This window comes from Ooceraea biroi, chromosome 4 (genome assembly GCF_003672135.1).
Source record: "Ooceraea biroi isolate clonal line C1 chromosome 4, Obir_v5.4, whole genome shotgun sequence".
NCBI classification, from domain to species: domain Eukaryota; kingdom Metazoa; phylum Arthropoda; class Insecta; order Hymenoptera; family Formicidae; genus Ooceraea; species Ooceraea biroi.
In genome coordinates, this window is record NC_039509.1 from 11,306,764 (window position 1) to 11,327,406 (window position 20,643).

A 20,643-nucleotide genomic window follows, 5' to 3' on the forward strand; every position below is an offset into this window, starting at 1 on the left:
GAACTGCGATTCGGACCCAACCCTCCGCGATCGCGGGGGCGGAGGTTATCAGCCGTCATTGTCCGCCCGATCGATACCGCGCGACTGAAATTATCGCCATCCCGAGGAACTCGCAATCGAGGAACTGTTGTATTTTTATCTTGATTTCCGTAATAGGGAACTATGGCACGAGCTTCTTGCAAGCTCGTAATAAAAGTACTGTCCCATTCGTTTCGTCGTGGTGTTATCGCTTTTGTCTTAACGGCTATAATTTATAATTTGTAGCGTTCCCAATCGTACGTATTTTATAATTTGTGGCACGCGTTTAGTGTCTTATCCACACAATTATATTTCTTTAATAAAGAATTAAATTTAATTCAGCGTAATTACGCGATAAGCATATTCGTCTCTTTTCGGCGCTGCAACTGTTCGACGTGAGAGTACCTTCTTAGCATTGGGATCCCTCCCGTCTGGCGCCGAGCAATAATAACCATTCGCCCACGCCGAGCTGACGAGGTTTTTGCACCATGGTTTCGCGTGACCTCGCAGAGCGAGGTTTGTGTCGCAGAATGCCCGAGCGGGCCTCGTGAAATGTACGCGGGCAAGTCGGAGGATCAATTCCATATACGTCGTTCTCTCCGCTCAGCGAATCGTTCACACGGACATCTGCACGTCGTGTTTAAAGCTTGCGCGCGAGACTTCCTCTAAATGCTGAACTTCGGATTGACGACACGCTATATAATCACGGCCGAACCTGAAAGAAACGCTGACCGCGATATGCGTTGTGGTATTTTGATAACTCTGTCAAAGAACACGCGACAACAAAATTAAATGAACGAAATTATATTTCGTCGCGCTTTTAGCGCTATCAGATGAAATGTGAAAAAAGCGTGTCTACGATCTTGACTGTCAGACAGTTCATGGATATTTGCGTATCGTCATTGCATATTCAGTATCGTCCGATTATAAAAGAAGCAAAAACTGGAAAGGGAACAGCTGATGAAAGATTATTTATGAACGAATCGCGGTAGCGATTCGAATGCAACGGACGTCAAATAAAACTCGGCTCCACTTACGGTCCGTGGATGTGATTTGTCCATTAAGTGAATGTAACCATGCAACGACGCGTCGTAAATTCGATCGAAAGTACCGTTGTCGCTCTCAGGAATTTCTATGTAGTGCGGACGAGCCTTTACCTGGGCTGATTAGGTCCCCTCGCTGCGGAATGCCATTTATCACCGTGCTGAGATTGCTCCAGGGCCCGATGTCCAGCTAAGACCCAGGACAAGACCACACTGTCACAAAGGCACCCGCGAGATTTCTTCGAACCACGTCGGCGGTAATACGGTGCACCACAGAGAAGAAATGTTCTTCGCAAATATCTAAAAAGAGAAATGCGTGGCAGGAGAAAGGTGGATTAAGATCTGTGGTTAGAATGTTGGCGATTAGGATCTAAGCAGTTAGAATTACAAGAGTCGAGATTGCATTGGTTCTCAGATCTTGCCCGAACGAATCATGAACAATGTTGCATTAGGATATTATGTAAGATTGCGTATAAAACACGTTATAAAAACACACATAAAACACATTAACTTGCACTTACGAATAAAAAAAGTAGAGTGACATCAGTTTTGCACTACTCTTATAATTACATGCATGATTAAATTAATAAACTTGATTGCAATACGATATATTCGATTCTCTCGGCGAGCTGTTTCTTTGTTCACTACTCAGAGAATGTTTATCGTAAAATGGATGGAGAGAATACTAATAGATGTACTGATAGTCATGCAAGTACTGTCTGGCTATTGGTGCGTTTTTGGGAGCGTTAATCCTTCTTGAGTCTTCTTCTTACGTGGAAGAATATTGCGAAGGGTCCGAACTCGTTGTTCAGAAAAGCCACATGTGTCTAACGGATGCGTCAACGGATGGGCAGCACTTATCTCCTCTGCAGCCCTCTGCTCTTTTGTACGATTCCTCTCGCCGAGGATCCCTCCTGTGTTTCACTATGTCGCTGACGACGGGAATTCAGGGTCGGCGCCACAAACATCGCTTTTCATCGGCAGGAATTGCATCTCTGTTCAAATTAAATCGCTAACTGTCATTCAAGCACTCATTTCAATAATTGTCTCAAAATTCGACAAAGTGATTTTGCAGCTTTTTTTGCACTTCGTGTACAGCAATGGTTTTTATCGTAACAAGTTTCATCGTTGTGATATTAATTTCTTCCCAGTGTAAGTTCACTCTCGTAATTAGCTTATTTGCGAGCGGGATAATTTCTGTGCATAACACGGCATCTTCGCGATGACTCAAACGTCTTTCAACAGCATAATCGCCCCATTTTTTTGCGACACCTCCCTGAAGAGACAAAGGCACGATGAAGAGACAATAGGAGGATTACCGGCAGCTCCTCACGCTCGTCATTCAGCTCGCTGTGGGATGCTACGTTCATACTTGACAAAGGGGTGCTTTTTCGCACGGAAATACCAACCGCCACGCAGCATTCGAGCCAGATTAATCGACCGAAACAAGTGGCGCGAGGCTCTTGACGGACCCGCGGATTATTCGTCATTCCGCATGATGCGTTTTCCGCGGGGTGCCAAAGCTAGTATCCTCCCCTTGCATATGCGCTCCGCGCGCGAGAAAGCACTTTGATATTTAACATATTTTAATCGGCGTCTCTATTATCCGGATTCATTGCACCCTTTGCATCTGTTGCTGAACATTAAATTCACGATTAATTGAGAGAACAAGCTTGTTTGTTATACCTTTGCGACACTTGTAACGTGTAAAATATTGGAAAATACAGATGCATTTCATTATCTAATTATTAAAAAGGATATCATGGAAAGTGTGCAATTTTATTTTTTCTGGCTTTTTAAATACGCTTTTGAGAATATATTTTGGAATTTTTGAAACATCTTTTTATTCTCAATAAAACTGTAAAGGCATCGTAATGCAAAGAATCAACATTTCTGACAACTTTCAAGATTTTTAAAGATCCGGACTTTAAAAATGCCACTAGATTCACCGTGGCGGAGACGGATGGGAGCAAAGGAACGGAAAGAGGACGTGAAAACAAAGCGAGCGAGTAAGGCAAAAGACAGAAAGGTCCTCGCGAGGTCATGGTCATCAAGCACCTCGACCAATCTGGTCGACTATGCTCGGTCACATGAACTTGTCACAAGCCGAGCTTTTCGCATCAAGTCACGAAGCTCTCCCCGCGGCAACTTACGTTTTAAATTCGGCTCGCTTTCGCTTCCCACGCTCTCAACTTCCTACTATCGCAAGCGCAAGCCTGACTAATCGATTCGAGCAGATTGAACGATCGATAAGCTATCGCTATCGAAGACCTCGATGCCCGCCACGACTCTGAGATTGAGTTCTCGGGTGAACGTACGTACACGATGGACCAAAACACATTGTTCCATTTCACTTTGGCATTACAAGCATCGACCTATTGACATTTATTTATTACACGTTTTTACCACGATTACAATTATTACATATTTATGAATTATATATTTATTAATTATAATAAATTATAAGTATTCTGAACGAAATGATTGTTATCTAAATTTGTTCGACTATCAGACAGTGCCAGGATCGCGTTATTTACATTGTAATTGTTATCTATTTTGTAGTATAATGTTCCAAATGTTCGAAATTAAGATGTTTTTCAGCTGATCGCCAATACATTCAGAACATCTCGATATCATCTCGATTTCATCTCTTTCTCATCCCATTTCTATTTCACGAAATCTATTTAGGACTCGTCCGAAGTTGTTTTGGCTGGTTAATCTGTTGTCGCTGTAAAGGACTCCGAATTCCCTGCGGCTGCATTTATTTTTATCGTCCTCGCCCTATATACCGTCAAGATGGGCGTTTTTATTTTCGGCGGCGAGACAGCTTCATTGACACGAAACGGGGGTCCCTGTGCTGCTTTTACGGCGTAATTACTGCCGATCCCTCGAGATCGAGCCTGAGATCGTCTGGCAATTACGGATGCGTTACGATCGTCGATATACGCGTGAAGATATCCGCGCGTTTACTGCTAATTAAAAAAAGTCTCCTTCGAAATATCCATTGCATCGATTGTATCTTACGTAACGTTGATCAATCTCCTCTCTTTCAACTACATCGTTATGTGCATGACTTGATGATTGTTTTACGATTATGCACATTCATTAATTTTCCTAAACAAGGACATTATTTTTATACTAAATTGCTGTCATGAAATGATCTCGATTAATTTCGTCCTCGGTATAATAGAAATATTTTCGCACGGCCATTCTTATTGAAAATGATACTATTGGAAAAGATCCAAACAAAAATATACCATTGTTTAAATATTGATTACTTAGTTGCCTATTAAGTTCGCTGATCGTACGTATTTGCATATAATAGAGTATTATTCGAGTTCGTAGATACAGTATTCACAGATTATTATAGGTCGGTCGATTCATGGATGTGTATGAACATCGATAAATTCATGCATGCACCGATCTACAGATACCTATCTACAGATACATAAATCTATAGATCGCTTGATCTAAAGGCTTGTTGGTTTGCTGGGGCGATGTGTTCGTCCGTAGATCGATAGATTACCAGAATCACAAGCTCAAAGAGAACGTATAGATCCACCGATTATCGCTTCGTTGGATCATTCCCTATTCTATACCCCGCGTGCTGTTAAATAAACGTACAGCTTTGCGAATTAATTTTTTATTGTATAATTTGCAAATTAAATGCATTATAATCAACAAATAATGCAAGTTTAATTAGAGTTTAATTAAAAGAGTTTATAACGAAATTCCTTATTATTATTATCACACCATCTAGTTTGTTCTCCCGTCTCCGCACGTCTGTCCACAGTCGGATAAGATTTTGCTGTCTCGACGGAAATCCTCGTGCAAATCTCCAGAGCTCGCTCGTCTCCGTCCGACTAGAACTATTCGCGCTTAGATCGCGATACTTGCGAGTAGAATGCAGTCCGCAGATGTCGGGCAGCTGCCACGGCAAATTGCCTTCGTGCCTTGCATTTAATTCGCGATCAGTTGTCTTCGCTCGGAGCCGAGCCCGAGCTAGACTCCATCCTCGAAAGTCTCGAGCAGCTGCCTCGAAATAGTGTCGATGGTAGTCGACACCGTTTCGCTCATTGATCCTAGGGGAACCCTTCACGAGGGCCTAATTATAGTTCGTTTAACACTCGTCGACAGACTCCCGACATTTCCATCGATCATTATACGATCGTGTACACGGAACGCCTTATATTCACAGGATCACTTGACCAGAAAAAAGAGAAAATGGTCCTTCCTTAGTAATTTTATCGAATGTCCTTTTTTATATAACTCTTGTGCATATCATAAAAGCATTACTATTTTATCTCTTTGTCTTTGAGAGGAAAATTTGGTGAGCTTATAATAATTATAAAACTTTCTTGTTTAGCAATCGCTTTTTACGTAATTTGTTATGAATTCATCAGAAAATTCTTGCATGGAAAGGACAGCGGAAAACCGAGAACACCTTATAAGTATCGTTCAATCGAGTGAGATTGATATTCGATACATGGTTCCGTGTATCAAGAGGCAAAAGGAAGAGTTCGGTTGCGCGCGAATGGTTTGGTTTATTATAATTGAACGCGCGCGATTACGTTATCCCTCGGCGCACCCTTGCCTTCGCGATTTTAACGTTCGGCTCGGCCGATTTGCATCTCCTTGCGGCGCGTTCGAGCGCGAAGGAATTGTAAAGAGAGCCGATGACGCTATTAGCGAAGCTGGTCTAAGCGTTTTATTTTACCTCTGCCTATTTTCCCTTGCAGTCGTTCTTCACAATGGCAGCGGGCCGAGTCGCGCGCGCATTGTGTCCGCTGGATTACGCCGTAAAATACAATATCTTATATTCGGATTAGGCGGGTTTAGACGCGCATAACGAAGCCCCGACGTCTCCAGCCACGTCACGAGTTATTCTGTTAGGCTCGCTTAGAGGCGATCCAAAGCGAAGATGGTATCTCTTTATAGACTCCGTTCATCGGAGTTTTCTCTCTCACGACATAAGAACGAATAATTATTCGATATTTCCTGAAAATAATCCGGTATTGTTAGACTAGAAACATCTAATATTCTCTGCATGAGGAGAAGCGATGTTCACACAAATTTAGACCATTTTATGTAATATTAAATCTATGATGCTTAAATAGATTTGATCTGAACTTAAATATTAAATAATTCATTGCCATGGAAAAATCCAATTTATCTGAATGTAATAATTGTAAAGTTTTTATATAATTTCATTAAAAATTAAATTTCAAAATTTCGTTCCTTCACGTTTCTTTTCATGTGTGTGGCAACCATGACTGCTGAATTTGCAAGAGAAAACTTTTGTCCGTAATAATAGTGGCAGACGACGAGTCTTTCCGGAAATCTAATGAGACAGTATGCGAGACAGCGATAATGACACGTGCCTGTGCATAAATTTCGGAGGCACGCAACTCCTCTGCACAAGCGGATGGCGCGATTAGTCTGCAACCTACCCCCGCTGATGCATGCGACTGCGTCGTTAAAGTGACCGCATCGGGCGGGATAAATTCGTGTCTCTGTCGAGGGTAGATAAAGCGAGTTTATTGTCGACGCGTGTCCCCTGTGGACCGAGATTAATTGGAAATTTAGAATAAACAATGTTTAGTCCACGCAGTCCATGAAAAGGGATGTTGGATTGGAAGGAATTGATTAATATTATCATGCGTTGTGCTGAGACGATTTCTGCTGAGTTCTTAATTTATCTTTTTAATGTATCGCTGAAAAAAAATTCTAACAGTCTGATAGTTACTTCGGTCGAAAGAACTTTTTAATTTGATGAAGAAGTTAATTCAAGCCTTCATAATTAAGTTTTTTCTTGTGGAATTAAAATATCAGTTTTAATAAGTGCATTAACAAGGTGTTGTTATACGCTCTCGAAAAATATAATAAAAGAGGAAGCTTAGAAATTACTTATCCCTCACAATGCCGAACAATTAAATCCTGATGAATCCGACTCGCCTAAAACCCCCTCATCGAGAATAATGGCGCATTCCCCAAAGAAAAATAAACAAGATGGCACACAGCATCAAGACTATTCAAACCATCAGCACCGAAAATAAAAACTGGACATCGCGATTCAAGTGAGGGAACTGTCCGGGCCAACCACCCCCGTTGTAACAACACGGAGCAGAATGTACCGGGTGAAAAATGCGAAGGGAGGCAGCGCGTGGGCGAGAGACGACCAACGCAAACACGAAGGGACGAGCACGCGCATCGGCACAATAAGTTATAACAAACGGCATTTTTTCCTCTCTCTCTCTCTCTCTCTCTCTCTCTCTCTCTCTCTCCCTCTTTCATATGAGAGAGATACCCGAGAGTGACGAGAGCGGGTTGGGCAGAGGGCCACGCCTAACTGCGTAAAAATATCGAAGGGCCGTGGGCGTGTGAGCGGGCCGGCTCCTCATCTAGTAGTCCTCGAAAACGAGACGATGAATATCGACTCCCTCGTTCCCGTCTCACGTGGAGCGAGAGTGAGCGCATGAGAGGGTATATCGGGTTTTACGTCGCCGTTTAAGCACCGACCAGGCATGTGACAAATATTAGTATGTTCTCTACGGGAAATTCACTGCATACAGTTCTAAGTGTACGAAGTCGAAGACGGGAATTGAGTGGAGGTAACGGTGAACTAAGTTAGCAACCAAGTGTAGATCTCTTGAGCAGTTAAGCGCGTTTGCGTTTCTAGCTTGAGCTTGCGGGAACTTAAATTAACGCACAATTGAAGAATTCCCTGATTAAAACAAAATTCGTATAATTTTTTACACAATTATTTTCTATTTTAAAATATATATATTTTATATAAATTGTATTAAAGAAAATTGTGTAATAATTTTTTGGATTCTTAGGTTTGATTTCTCGAGGTTTATTGAGTTTTATAGTAGGACTAACGGAGATGCAAGCGATAATGGTACGATCTCGCTTTACGCGGACAAAAGACCCCGTCGCATCAGCCAGTAGTCACTTCCGCTTGTCCAGACGGCTCGTCGTTGTTTCCTCTTCGAGGCGCGGTTTAGTCGCCGGTGGGATGCACGCGCGATGCGAATGAAAATGAACAAAGTGGCTTGTATAGATTGTACCCAGTAGTCCCTCATTTTTTTTCTTTTAGGATGCGTAAGCGCTTCCCAAGAAATTCGTAGTTTATTATTAACTCTTTGAATACTCGAATTATTCATCCTAAAACTAAAATAACAATTTACAATTAGAATCGTACGTAACGTACGTATACGTTCAGAATCTTGTGATTAGCAATTGTTACTTGCTGCAAAATCTATGCTGTGCTTTAAGATTTTATTTAACGCTCTACACTACTTTTAATTCTACTCACGAACTTGATCTTTGCGAAAGAAAGATGATCCAAGTGCGAGACATAAGAGGAGACTACGTGTTATCGAAGGCGCTGCAGACGGCGCCTTCATACCGCATAGTAATAACGCACCTTATCAATAGTTCGGTCACGTTGTAGCAGCGAATGCAAAAGCCTCTTTGAATATTCAATGCATTTTATTCAAGAAAGATGGTCACTGATACTATACATCGCGTAAGGAAGTATATATATATATATATAAATATATATATATATATATTTATCCCCGTAGCCAACATTAATATTGTCTCTGCGTAATGCAGCATTTGAATTCTGCGAGCACAGAACGACACTTTTTGCAGTAATTTTGTTTCAATACTGATGAATCTTTCTCTCTGCACTTTCTAGTATAATTCAATTCTCGAAGATAATGAGCCAAAAAACGCAAGAACTCGCACAATCTCAGATTTTTAAAATTAAAAAGGAAAAGAACTAACTAAAATTAAGAAGGAAAGGAAAAAAGCGATTGTGAAGGATTTGTTTGACGTTTTCTTCCCTAAGTTTTTTCGTTACCCTTTATGGTGCACTTTTATGATTTTCCGGTATAAATCTCGGGAACGATCACACAAAATCGAGTGCTTGTAGCTCCCTTCTGATCGTTTACGCGGTGGTACTTTCTCGGACCCTTTGGCGCTCATAGGATCCTCGAGGGGGCCGAGCCCTTCACAGTGGCAATAAAAATGTCCACCTCCCTCTATGTGCACGGTTCAAGGACGCTGGAGCAGGTCACGTGCTCCGATGCATCGGTTACGTAACACTCGATTTTACGTGGCTTTAAAACACCGTGGGTCGTAGTAATAAAAAGACGTGGTGTTCTGAGAGCGAGAATTACCAGCACTAGCCATAAATATGGCTTCTAAAAAAATGTAACACGACACAATGATTTACAATTACGAAGGAAAAAGAAAAAAATACAATATGCTAAAATAAACATAAAAAATATCAAATACACAGAATGAATTTTGGATGAGAAAGGAAGAATTTTGTATTAATCTTGCAAATTTAATGCATTGAAATAATGATGTATATGTACGGTAAATCTATTTACTGTTGGCAGTACCAGCAACAGAGCGTCATTAGATAAAATCTTTATTCCACCCTTGGACGATTATACGCGCGACAGGACGCAGACGAGGAAACGCATGTCCATGGTGGCGGGTGGCACAGACGGTGACACGGGAGGTCGTCCTTTGTGGCCGCCGCGACTGGTCAGTCGCTTCCTCATTGTCAGGACACGATCGGCCTCACCTCCTCCACCAGGAAGGATCGCGCGAGAGATCCTGCGTTCGCCGCAGCGAACGGACGGCCCACCCGCGCGCTTTCGTTAAACGACGCTTTGTTGGTGCCTCCTCGGTACCGCTTTCGATGACTCACGTGCTTCACGCTTACATCGACGTGGTGGTTTTATTTCTGCGGCTTTCAAGGTCCGAGCTCAAGCTCCGCACGGGAGATGAGCCGACTTTCAAGGAACTTTACGACTCTCTTACGAACGGTGATGTTGAGGGCCCCTCGTGGAGGGTCCGTTTCTCTGCGTGGACGGTGAATTCGGGCCCCATCTCAAGGACCGGTGAAAACTAACACCAAGAGTTCTTAGACATATCGGGACGATCTTTATTTTGGAAATAATGCTTTTACAATACAGTGGGTTTGAAAGCTACCAGCGAAACGCGATTATAAATTTGTGAGAGAGATACTTGACACTTCGGACAGAAGTCATAAATGTGGTGTAACTAATGATGTAACCAATGAGTAATTCATATAAAAGTCTTGCTTGTACATCATATAAGTACATCATATAAGGAAAACAGTTATTTCTTGTTAATCTTTTTAAAAATAATTTTCTTAATTTGTTTATTTTAAAACTGACTTTTTCTGCACTTGCAACGAGCAAGTAAAAGCACTCGAATATACAGTTTGAATCCGTTGATGCTGTAAAGTTTCTAGGAAGCTAATTGGAGGCGTATCTTGGCAAAACTTGGAGCAAGCGAAGGTCAATCAACGAGAGGCATGTATATTGCAGCGTTAAAGAGAAACAAACTTTCTTTGAAACGTTTCCCTCTTTTAACCAGTGTTGAAATATTTTGAACAAGATTCAAGACTACGCGTATACAAATATAATTTCCGGCCGAACTCAGGCGGTCTTCTCCAGTGCGTGAAACTCGAATTGAAACAGAATTTAAATTGATTAAATAAATTAGGGAGTCTGTGACTAAAAAATGGTTGCAATTCTTGCACATCCTATTTATATGCAACAAGCAACAGGAAAAGATTACAAAAAGGAACAGAATAAAGATAACAGAAAGAAAGAAAACAAAATAAAGTTAAAATTCTTTTATTTTATAAAGGGATACCAATTTGTTCTTTAATTATCTTTATTATTTAATACAACTTAAGGGCTCAGATCAATTACTCGCGCGGTGACGAGTATAATCAGCGGTCTATTTGTGTACTCACAGTCGCTGCCCCCGAGAGGTGCATTCTGCGACGCTTGAACGGTGCATCATCGCAAGGGCGATATTCTCGGCCGGGGATGATTCAAGCGCGGAATTCACCATTGAGCGTCCAGACGCCGCAGCGTCGCGCGGACGTTTATGCAGACTTGTGCCAAGATTTATCCGCGCGCGTCGCACTGAACTCGCTTCGCGTCTCCCTTTCTGCATACGCGGTCGTTGCTTTATTTCAGCGCGCCAAAGAATATCAGAATAGAATATAATCGAGATAGAATCGTTATTAGAATAGAATGCTATACGTAGAACCTGTTTTATTTGTATCGCGGTGGTCCTCCAAACCACAGAAATAATCACAGAAAAAATTGACTGTGCTCTTTCCAATGCATTCTAAATTTTAGATAGCTGAATAATTAATTGAATAACGTTATTCAGATATATTTAAACATCAACAATACATTTTTAAACGTTCCATATTATAATTTTATAACTGTGTATTAATTATTCTATTAATTATGGATATTCATACAATTATGCAGAATTGTTATAACTGCTGCAATTAATTTTCTCATTGCTGTCTATTTATTTTTTATTCCGCTTATGTACATATGTCATTAGATCATTAGTTAAATTTAGTTAAATTGATAATTGCGAAACGGCCTATCTCGAGTGGTCTAGTATCACCGGATGTGTTCATGCATCATCGTGTTATCCTTTCTATTGCGTATGCTTGGAAAGTTATGCGCAGATCGTAAAAAACATCGTGTTTTTACATCATCTCGTAAAAATGCAGATTTCTTCTCTCTTGATGTTTTCTCGAAATGAGGCGTACGTGGCGATGAATGCATTTTCTTTGACGGTCAGGGCCGGTGGGTGGTACGAGGTGACCAACCTACGGCGAGCTCAGAATAGAAGCCGACGCTCTCGCCGGTCTCTTCCCCGCTGCTCTCAACCGATCTATTTATAGTCGGCGACTTTGATCTCCCTTTCTTTCTCTTCACGGGATGTGGTTCTTCTCGATCGACGCATAAGAAGCATAACTTTTGGTGGAGCCACGTTGCATGCGTTAACGAGAAACCGTGCGGCTGTGTGAGCGCATCGTTTACTTTTAAGAACAGAGTGCGTGAGTTAGATTGTGTTCATGCATCACAATCTGCGTTTATGCCGTCAGATATCTCTCACTCACTTAAAAATATCCGCAATATCTTTACAAAGAGTGGCAACGTTCGTGGTGCGAGAGAGAATATTCATGCAAGGAACAACGAACTGCACAGTGCCGAGAAACGTGCTCGAATAAAACGAAAGAGAATCTAATTTTCGTAACACGTTTGCCAGCACTCTCGCAGCATTGATTCATCTGTGTGTCGTGTGGGTCTGTTATTTTCTTCTCGCGTGAGAAGACGACACGTGACACCCATCAGTGATCCTAAATCGAGATCAGTCCGTCAATATTTTCGTTTTTCTCGCTCCAACTGTTGGTTTTCAAGGGATAACTCCAAGTTCTGTTCTTCATATCGGATTCGTATAGAGTGTATATATAGCTTCCTATTTTTATAACTTGTATGTAACGTACATATACGAGCCGGCAGCTGTGTCATTTTTTTATGTATCGATGCAGATATGAGCACAAATGAAAGCAGACAGAAAAACAGTTGCGCTAAAATTGCTGCTACAAAGAATGTAGCACAATAAAAATTAGTAAATTATTTTTGATATTTATCAATTTCTTTTGCACTTTTTTTCTTTTATTAAACAATTTAAAATAATAATGGAATTATTCCGTCACAAGTTTTGGAAAAATATTCTTGGAGGCTTGCACGCAATTATCCGAGTCGCAAACTGCACGTGCAGACTCGGCCAGACATCCTGTCACATCGTGACGAGTCTGATCCTTCGTAAGGCGACGCTGAAGGAGAAGCCGGCTATATTTAAACCAACCAGGCCGGGCCATGGACCTGTAATTGGGATGCGTGGATATACACGATGGGACGTGCCTGAGGAACGGAAGTACGTTGCAATCGCGGCTATAGTGAGGGGAAGTCGTTGCGTCGCGGAGGCGAAAAGGAGCTTCGGGCTACTCCTGCGGACAATAATTCATTTTTTTCGGAAGTTCCTGGCTCAAGATCCTCTGTCGCCATTTGTCAAGCAATTTCGTCATAATCATAAACTTTCTTACTCTGAAATTTGAGAGAAACGAAATTAACCAAAATTAATGAGATTATTGCACAATAGCGTTACGCAAAGACAAGCGATGTTCTCAACAAGAAGTAGAGTTTCTTTTCGATGCAAATTTAAAATGTATAATGTAAATTAATTGCAGAAGAAGAAAATAAAAAAATAACGTGTATGATAACAGAATGTCGATGAAAAGTTTTGAAATCATATTATATTTTTATTACATGTTTTTGAACGAAATAAGGAATGCAACGACATCTCGAGAATACGAGAACGAGTTCATGTTCGTCTCTCGGGATCACTGTCGGTGAACCGGAAGAGATCGTACGGGGAAGACGATTTGCTGCTCGACGCTCAATTACGGGCGAATTGGAGCATCTATGCGGGTGAGCGAAATATCCACTTCCGCGAAACGAGTCAATTCTCTGCTCGCGCCGATCCAATATCGTCCAATTGTCGAAGGCGCTCGCCAAGAGAACCGTGGCAGATTGCGGGAGACCATTTGCGTCATTCTCAGATTTCGTATCCGTGGACTTCTCGTGAAAATAATAGCGACGTAGCTGCACGATATTATTAGATTAGAAACTCGAGAAAAAAGAAAAAAAGAGTAAAAAAGTGTCTGAATTCAGTACCAAGAATGGAATCTTTTATCCCACAGGGAACTCCGCTGAAAGCGAAGTTTACGTTAGAATCAAAATGTCCGATTACTGAAGTAAGCTTATGCAAAGCAGCTTTTGTTGTTGCGCGTTCACGCGAAACTAGCTCGAATTTTTGTAGCACAACTCGCGCTTGTATCACAGTTTGTGCCGTTAATCCTAAAACGCGTCGGTGAATAATTGTGAGAAACGATGACGAGCAAAGAGGGGGCAGAAAGGAAAGGAGGGACCGCCGCTAATCAGTTCGGCGCGGTTTATAAAATAATTAACGACTTTAATTACCGCGGTAATGGAACCTTTGTTGTGTTCGGGAGAACGGAGAGACGCGATTACGGCCCCGTTCTGCGGGCGGAGAGAAAGGGGCCCGTTCACGTGAATATATACGCGTCACCCACGACTACACCCACGGTTATACCGGGACGTAGGGGCGCGCGTTTAATTCCCAAACGCACACCCCGAAGCTACGGACTCCATAACGTATCCCTTATTACGAATCGCGAAACTTTCGACTCGCCCCGGAAGAGTTTGTTTAATCACCGAGTCACCGGTAATAAAGCGACCGCCATGAATATACTGCGCTCTTAACGCTAAGGTATCAACATCACTAGAGACGCCGTTTTTTGTTGCTTAAGTCTGCACTGATGAAACTTTATGTCTGAATCGTGCGTTTCTTTCGTGCGTTAATTGGTGGATTACTGCAAAATACTCGATTCGAATATATATCGTCACATATCGATATATTCGTAATATATCGTTATATTGCTTATCCTGAATTTTATTTACGTGTTTATGTTCTATTTATCGTATTTATGTAGCTAATTGATTTTAATTACATCTTTTAACTACATCACACAATAAATTATGTATTTTTTATCTGTTTTATTTCTATATATACATATATATTTTACATGCTCTTTCAGTTTAACTTGCAGCATCGAGCACTTTTGTACAATTTTCCACCGTTTTGCACAATTTTTTGTACAATTTTTTACAACGTGCACTGTTGTTACAATTCACTTTTTCTTGGTATCGTGCTAACGCGCGCGCTTTCCTGCCTTTCCATGAATATTAATATCGATTATCGTCGCTTTCGGGGACACATAGACTAGAACATAGAGACATGACACTGTGATGACTCGCGGGCTTTTTTATCGGTGGACTATGCCACGTAGATAACTGGCATCCTGTTTGCCCATTGTTACGTCCGAGACACCGCCGCCGCCGGCCATCGTCATCGCATAACGGAGTTTCTATCTGCCGACCGTATTTTCCTCCTTTTTACGGGGGAGGATCGGGGGAGAGGCGGACATAGACTCGTTAGATAGCACCATGGCTTGCACTTTTTCCTTCGATGCGTAGGTTCGCGCGCGAGGCAGGTCAGAGCCCGGCTGCATCGATAAATGCGACGGAGCGCGTTCGCCATCGTCGTCGAACGAACGAAGCCAATCTTAACGCTCGGCTCGCTAATTGTAGCGAGGGAACGTGTTTGCCGGTTCAGGGGACAACCGGGTCCTTTATCACGCCGTTCTATAACGAGACGATTCTGACGAGGTTTTTATCGCAATCGGTTTTACCAAGGCAAATGCAGCGTAACGCTGTTAATTGCGAAAGTTGTTTCTCTTTCTTTCTTTCTCTGCCTCACAATTGTAAAAGTTATTATATTTCGATGTAACATCTCATGCTCTTTATCTATGTATTATGAAATAAAGCAGGAGTTCATTGAGATAAGTTTGTTTTTAAAGCTACGAAAATTGAACATTTCCATTGATTATTCAACGTTTCTTACGATAGTTTCTAATCATTAGCTGATAGATTAAATGTTGGTCAACAAATAAACTGACTTAATTTAGATGCTTAATTAAATCAATAATGCATGCGGGTATAAAACAGCAAGCCCAAGATTAGAATAAGATTAATACTTATATTTACTTTAACTTTCGTAGAGATTTTAGCGGCTTAAAAGCGGCTTTCCTGATGCGTGGTCCCTTTCAGTAATGTTACGGTATCCTTGATTTTTTACTTGCTTAACATTGCCGTTATTTTTTTTACCTCAGTCTGACGCGGGCAGTTTCGCGTATCCACTAGCATTATTAAAACAGTCTTTATCGGCCAAGATTGCATCCGGCCGAAAGTAATTCTAAGTAGGCTCTATATGCTCGTTTAAATTAAGGTTTTATATTAAAGCGTAGTCCGGAACGCGCCCGTAACGATCCCCAATTCCAGAGATTACATAATCAAAGCGTCTGCAGGAATTTAATTTAGGAAGGTTGGACATTGCGCTATGTGACTGATACATATTTGACTAATTAATTGCAGCTGCCTAAATCAATTAACGTTTTAACGGTACCGCGCGGTATATGAACGATATAATTTTATCGAAATTATATTGGAAACGATGCATCGATGCTATGTATCAGCAGTGTTCGGAAAATATTTCTGATATAACAGGAGAATATGAGTTTGCAAACGTCCGTTTTCACGATAGCGGATCCGAGTCCTGCAGATATTTTTCGCGCGGAACATTGATACTTTACTGCCGCCGATACGATCGATAAATTGTCGCCGGAAACCAGGGATGCACACGTTCGGGTTCTTCAAACAGCAATTTGTCAGAACGGACGCGCAAACCCGAGCAAACTCCAGGAAATGATCGACCACGTCTGAGAACTGGAAGATAAGACACGAATCAACGAGCAGCGGCTCGAACGGCGCGTTATCGCGGGGTTGATCGAGCAACTCGGATATATATCGTCGTTTCCTTAATTATGAGATATGTGCTGCCTGCGAAAGATGCGTGTACGACTCATTTATCACGTGTCATCGCGAATATCTTTTTGTCACGTAACGATCGCGATCTACGACGCGTGTGGCTCGAACAGTCAGCTTTTACGCGAAGCGGTCATATTATATTATAGTTAGTCATGTTACAATATTTATCATTGTACGTGCTGTGTGTGGGACAAGTACTTAATGACGATGAAGCGGCTCTTCATTGTACTCCTGACGAATGAGTTAACTGGCATGCGAACGCGGATATTAACGAATTATTTTGATTGGAACTCGTCAGAATCTCTGCTGGTACCCACGTAGACTAAGGGAAGTGAGTGGCACGGTTAAGTCTCGACCAGCATCGGGGTTTTAGGGACTAGATCGATCTAATTTGCCGCACCGGCAGGATGTTCCTCGTTCTCTCGCAAGGATCGCACGATGATAAGCGGCAGACTTGAAAGGCGTGCCGCTTCCGGGCGCAGAGTTCCCGTGAATTTGACACGCCGGGGTTGCCAATTAGAATTATACGCATAGCTTCATCTCTACTAAACTAGACATATGTAAAGCAGCTACTGAACTTTGAGAGACATATTTTCTTAACAAAGATATGCGAAAACCGCTACAAAGGAATCACAATTTCAATATTAATCCAGACCATGAAATAATGTTAATTTAATTATGGTTATTTAATTCTCCTTAATTGAAATACAACGGTGATATTAATTGAATTCAAATATTGCAACGGTGACTGGAAATTAATTCCATTATGATGTTTTTACGAGACTTTTACGGGCAAGTCGTTTTCACGCGTCATTTTCGCTCTCATCGCTCTCGGATGGAGATTGTTCTCGCTCTTCACGAGAATGACCAGTCGTTCTTTTCTCGTTGCACGTATGTATAAACGACCTCGGGATTTCTTGCAATGCTTATTTCTCGGGTGTCTCGAGGATTGCATGGCTACACGCCATACATATTGTTCGTGATGCTGTCGAGGTTTCACGCTCCTCCGAGAGGGCCTCGCACGCTGAAAAGCATCAAGAGTAACGTCTTATCTTTGAGGAGGCACGATGACATCGCGCGTGCACACATGTACATGTCTCTAGTGCATCGTGCATTGTGCGAGGGCCGACGAGCCAGCGCCGATCGATTCTTCTGAATGTCGACACACATGTAGACACTTTTGCGCCACGGAATGTCCCATTTTCCTCGAGTTCAATTTTAACCCGAAATTCCGAAAAATGAAATTGAATCTTTTGCTTCATCCGCTAAATTGGCATTTGAAGGACAGACAGCGGTTTCTTGAGAGATGCGCTGGTAGCGCGCAGCAAGGCTACATTTAGCATTAAAGGCGCGAGGAGGAGATGCGCGCCGCGGTTGCAAATCGGGCTTGTTTTTTTCTCTTTCGTCGCTCGTAAAACGAGGAGTGCGAGGAGTCCCGTAGGGAACGTCGTGGCCTCAGCAACGGGTCTATAATTACCCTCTCCCTTTGCATCCTCTGCTTCGCCACGTTTCTGGGATTTCTAGACCAGAATACGCGCCGCGCCGCGTTCTCAGCCACTTCGTGGCGAAGTACGGAGGCCGAAGATGGCGATTATATTCAAAGATGATTTTATGTTATCATTCGTGGCGTTAATAAAGAGAGATTTACGATATATATACTCTCGGTTAAGAGATTTATGCTACGTTGATTTTGTCGATAGGAGTTCGAGCGGTTTATGTCGTAAAGCGATTGCGAGCGATATTTTTTTATGGTGGCAGAATAGGATCGCACGTCGGCTATCGAAACATAGAAGGGTTCGTTCACCCCCGTTTATCGAATATGTATAGGTTGCGTGCATGCACGCACACGGGTGGGGTCTGTAATGCGGTACCTGAAAGCAATACGGTCGGCTTTTCAACATTAACGCGGATATAAAATACAGAACATTGTTATTTCTGCAAGTATCAGACACTGTTTTAATATCGAAGCGCAAAACAATATAAAAATACCAAGTTGTTTATTAATAATTGTTTTAAAACTATTGTATAACTTGATTAACAAACATGTATTAATTAGCTTTGCAAATTTTATAAATCGATAATGCAAATAAAATATAACAAAATGCTAAATATTATATTTTATAATAATTATTTTGAAACTGTTATATGATCTGATTCAAAAACATGTAATTAGCTTTGCAAATTTTATAAAGAAATCAATAATGCATTGTTAGCGGTTGTCATTCAGGATTGTAGCATTGTGCATTATTGTAGTCTGATTATACTTGTGATATAATTATCGTACGGTAGGCATCGCTGCATCTGAATGAGCGTGCATAGAATCGTGTCGCTTGACGTGTCGCAACCCCACTCGGCCCCAGGTTGTCGAGGGTTAACTCGGGGACCCACCTTCTTGTTACGCGTTTGCTGCAGGGGGTGCGGACGCATGCAATCGGGGTTGCAAACAAGGCGGCCGGTTTGTTCGTCGATGCGCTAGGATAAAATGAAAGGCGGCGTACAAGGGTGGATAGCACGTAATCTCGACAGCGAGGCATTTGTTATTGATAAAGATAACGGCAAAGGGAATGCAGGCGTTTCTTAAAGAAGATCGACCGCAAAATTGGCTTACTACTGAACAATTGCGAAACTGCGGTCAATGTTAGTAGAGCATTCAAATGGAGATCAGTAGGAGCAAACGGATAACTCAGAGACTTTTCTTTAATTTCTTAATTGTCTTGAAACAATAAAGTACAAGTGGAGCACGTGTATTCCAAAAAGACTTGTCTTAAAACGATAATGTATTACCAATATTACATATAAAACATATTTACACAGGAAGTTTGGTAATATCTGTCGTGTTAAATTCGGCAAACCGGAAGTACCCTTATTCCTATCCCGCGTTTCGCGTCTCCAGGAGTCCTTTGCGCAATTTCGTAGGAACTCGAGGAACTTCCTTCGTATTCGATTAGGAAAAAAAAATCCCAATCATCGGCGGAATCGCCGGCCAAGGACACTAGAGTCCTGATCAGGACGATGCGCAGGCGGAAGCGAGGCGCTACGTCCGGTGTTCCTGTGGGAACCGAGGGAATCGATAGACGCGCAGGCGCATCTTGCGGCAGGAATCGCGAGAGCGAGAGAGAAAGAGAGAAAGAGTGAGAGAAAGAGGCGGTGAGGTCCTCGACGCCGACCTCTCTGCGGTGCGGAGAGAATCGGGAGAGCGAGTGGGACGTGGACCAACCGGCCTCCACGTTGAATCCCTCGCGAATCAGCATCCAGTGCTTGCACCACGACGATAGCCGCGGTACCGCGTCCGTCCGCGCGTTCCCAGCCGTCCATTTCCCTTCTCTCGTGCGCTGATTTAGTTGATCCTGGAATAACGAATTGTAGAAGCAATAGTGACCGCAGACAACACTGTTCGTCTCAGTTCTCTCGTCGATTCTTTTATCGATCTTCTTTGTCACCAATGAAGCTGACGATCTTATCGATCGATTCTTTTTCCTTTCTCTTTCTGAACTATAGAAAAGTTTTTTAACGCTACGAGAACATCGAGAAATTTGTCTAAAATTTTTGGATGTACAGCTCGATTTCTATGTAACACAAGAAAATTTTTATTGCAAAAGTATCTTCTAATCTAATTGATCGATCGATTTTCTTTGAAGAGAGGTAGCAAAATGGCGATGCAAGCAACGCGCTGTTTCGGTTTCGAATCATCCTGATTATAAAGTGTTAAGAAATTATGATCGCGCATTGTCTCGATCCGTCCAGAACAGACGAAGATGATGCTCGGAAGGAAGAACCGAGCGATGAAGCCGTCCACGTGCAACGTTCCGTTCCGATGTCGATGAGACCGCGTGAGATGGAGGCCGAGTGATCATCCGCGAGTGTGCTCATGGGAATAACGTAATCGCGCTTACGCGCACCTGCCAACAAATGGACAGGCTATTCCGATGGAAAAGCCACAAGACGCAGGAGGATGTGAGTACTCACGGGAAGCAATGCGCTCCGCGGAATCTACATTTGATTATGCAAATTCGTCCGCGCGCGGCAATAAAAGTCCGGAGGAGCCGCCGCCGCAGAACCGGCATGTGTTAAATGACGTCTCGTTTTCACCTATTCCCGCTGGATAATACCGCGATAAATTAGAGATTCGCACGTTTATGGGATGCAATATTAAAATCCGAATGACGTAAGCGCGTTTG

General features: G+C 42.2%; 1 protein-coding gene across 5 annotated transcripts in view; it reads left to right on the top strand.

Annotated features, from left to right (window-relative positions):
- Positions 1-20,643, top strand: part of LOC105275842 (amyloid beta A4 precursor protein-binding family B member 1-interacting protein) — a 108,785-nt gene that overhangs the window by 60,827 nt on the left and 27,315 nt on the right. Inside the window, exon 1 of one of the 5 annotated variants that reach the window (XM_011333015.3) lies at positions 15,579-20,419. The exons of the other annotated variants lie outside the window; for them this stretch is intronic. Within the exon in view, the coding sequence (XP_011331317.1) occupies positions 20,375-20,419 (45 nt within the window). The 5' untranslated portion in view covers positions 15,579-20,374. Of the gene's footprint in view, positions 1-15,578; positions 20,420-20,643 lie in introns of those variants that run through there. 5 annotated transcript variants of the gene reach the window in all.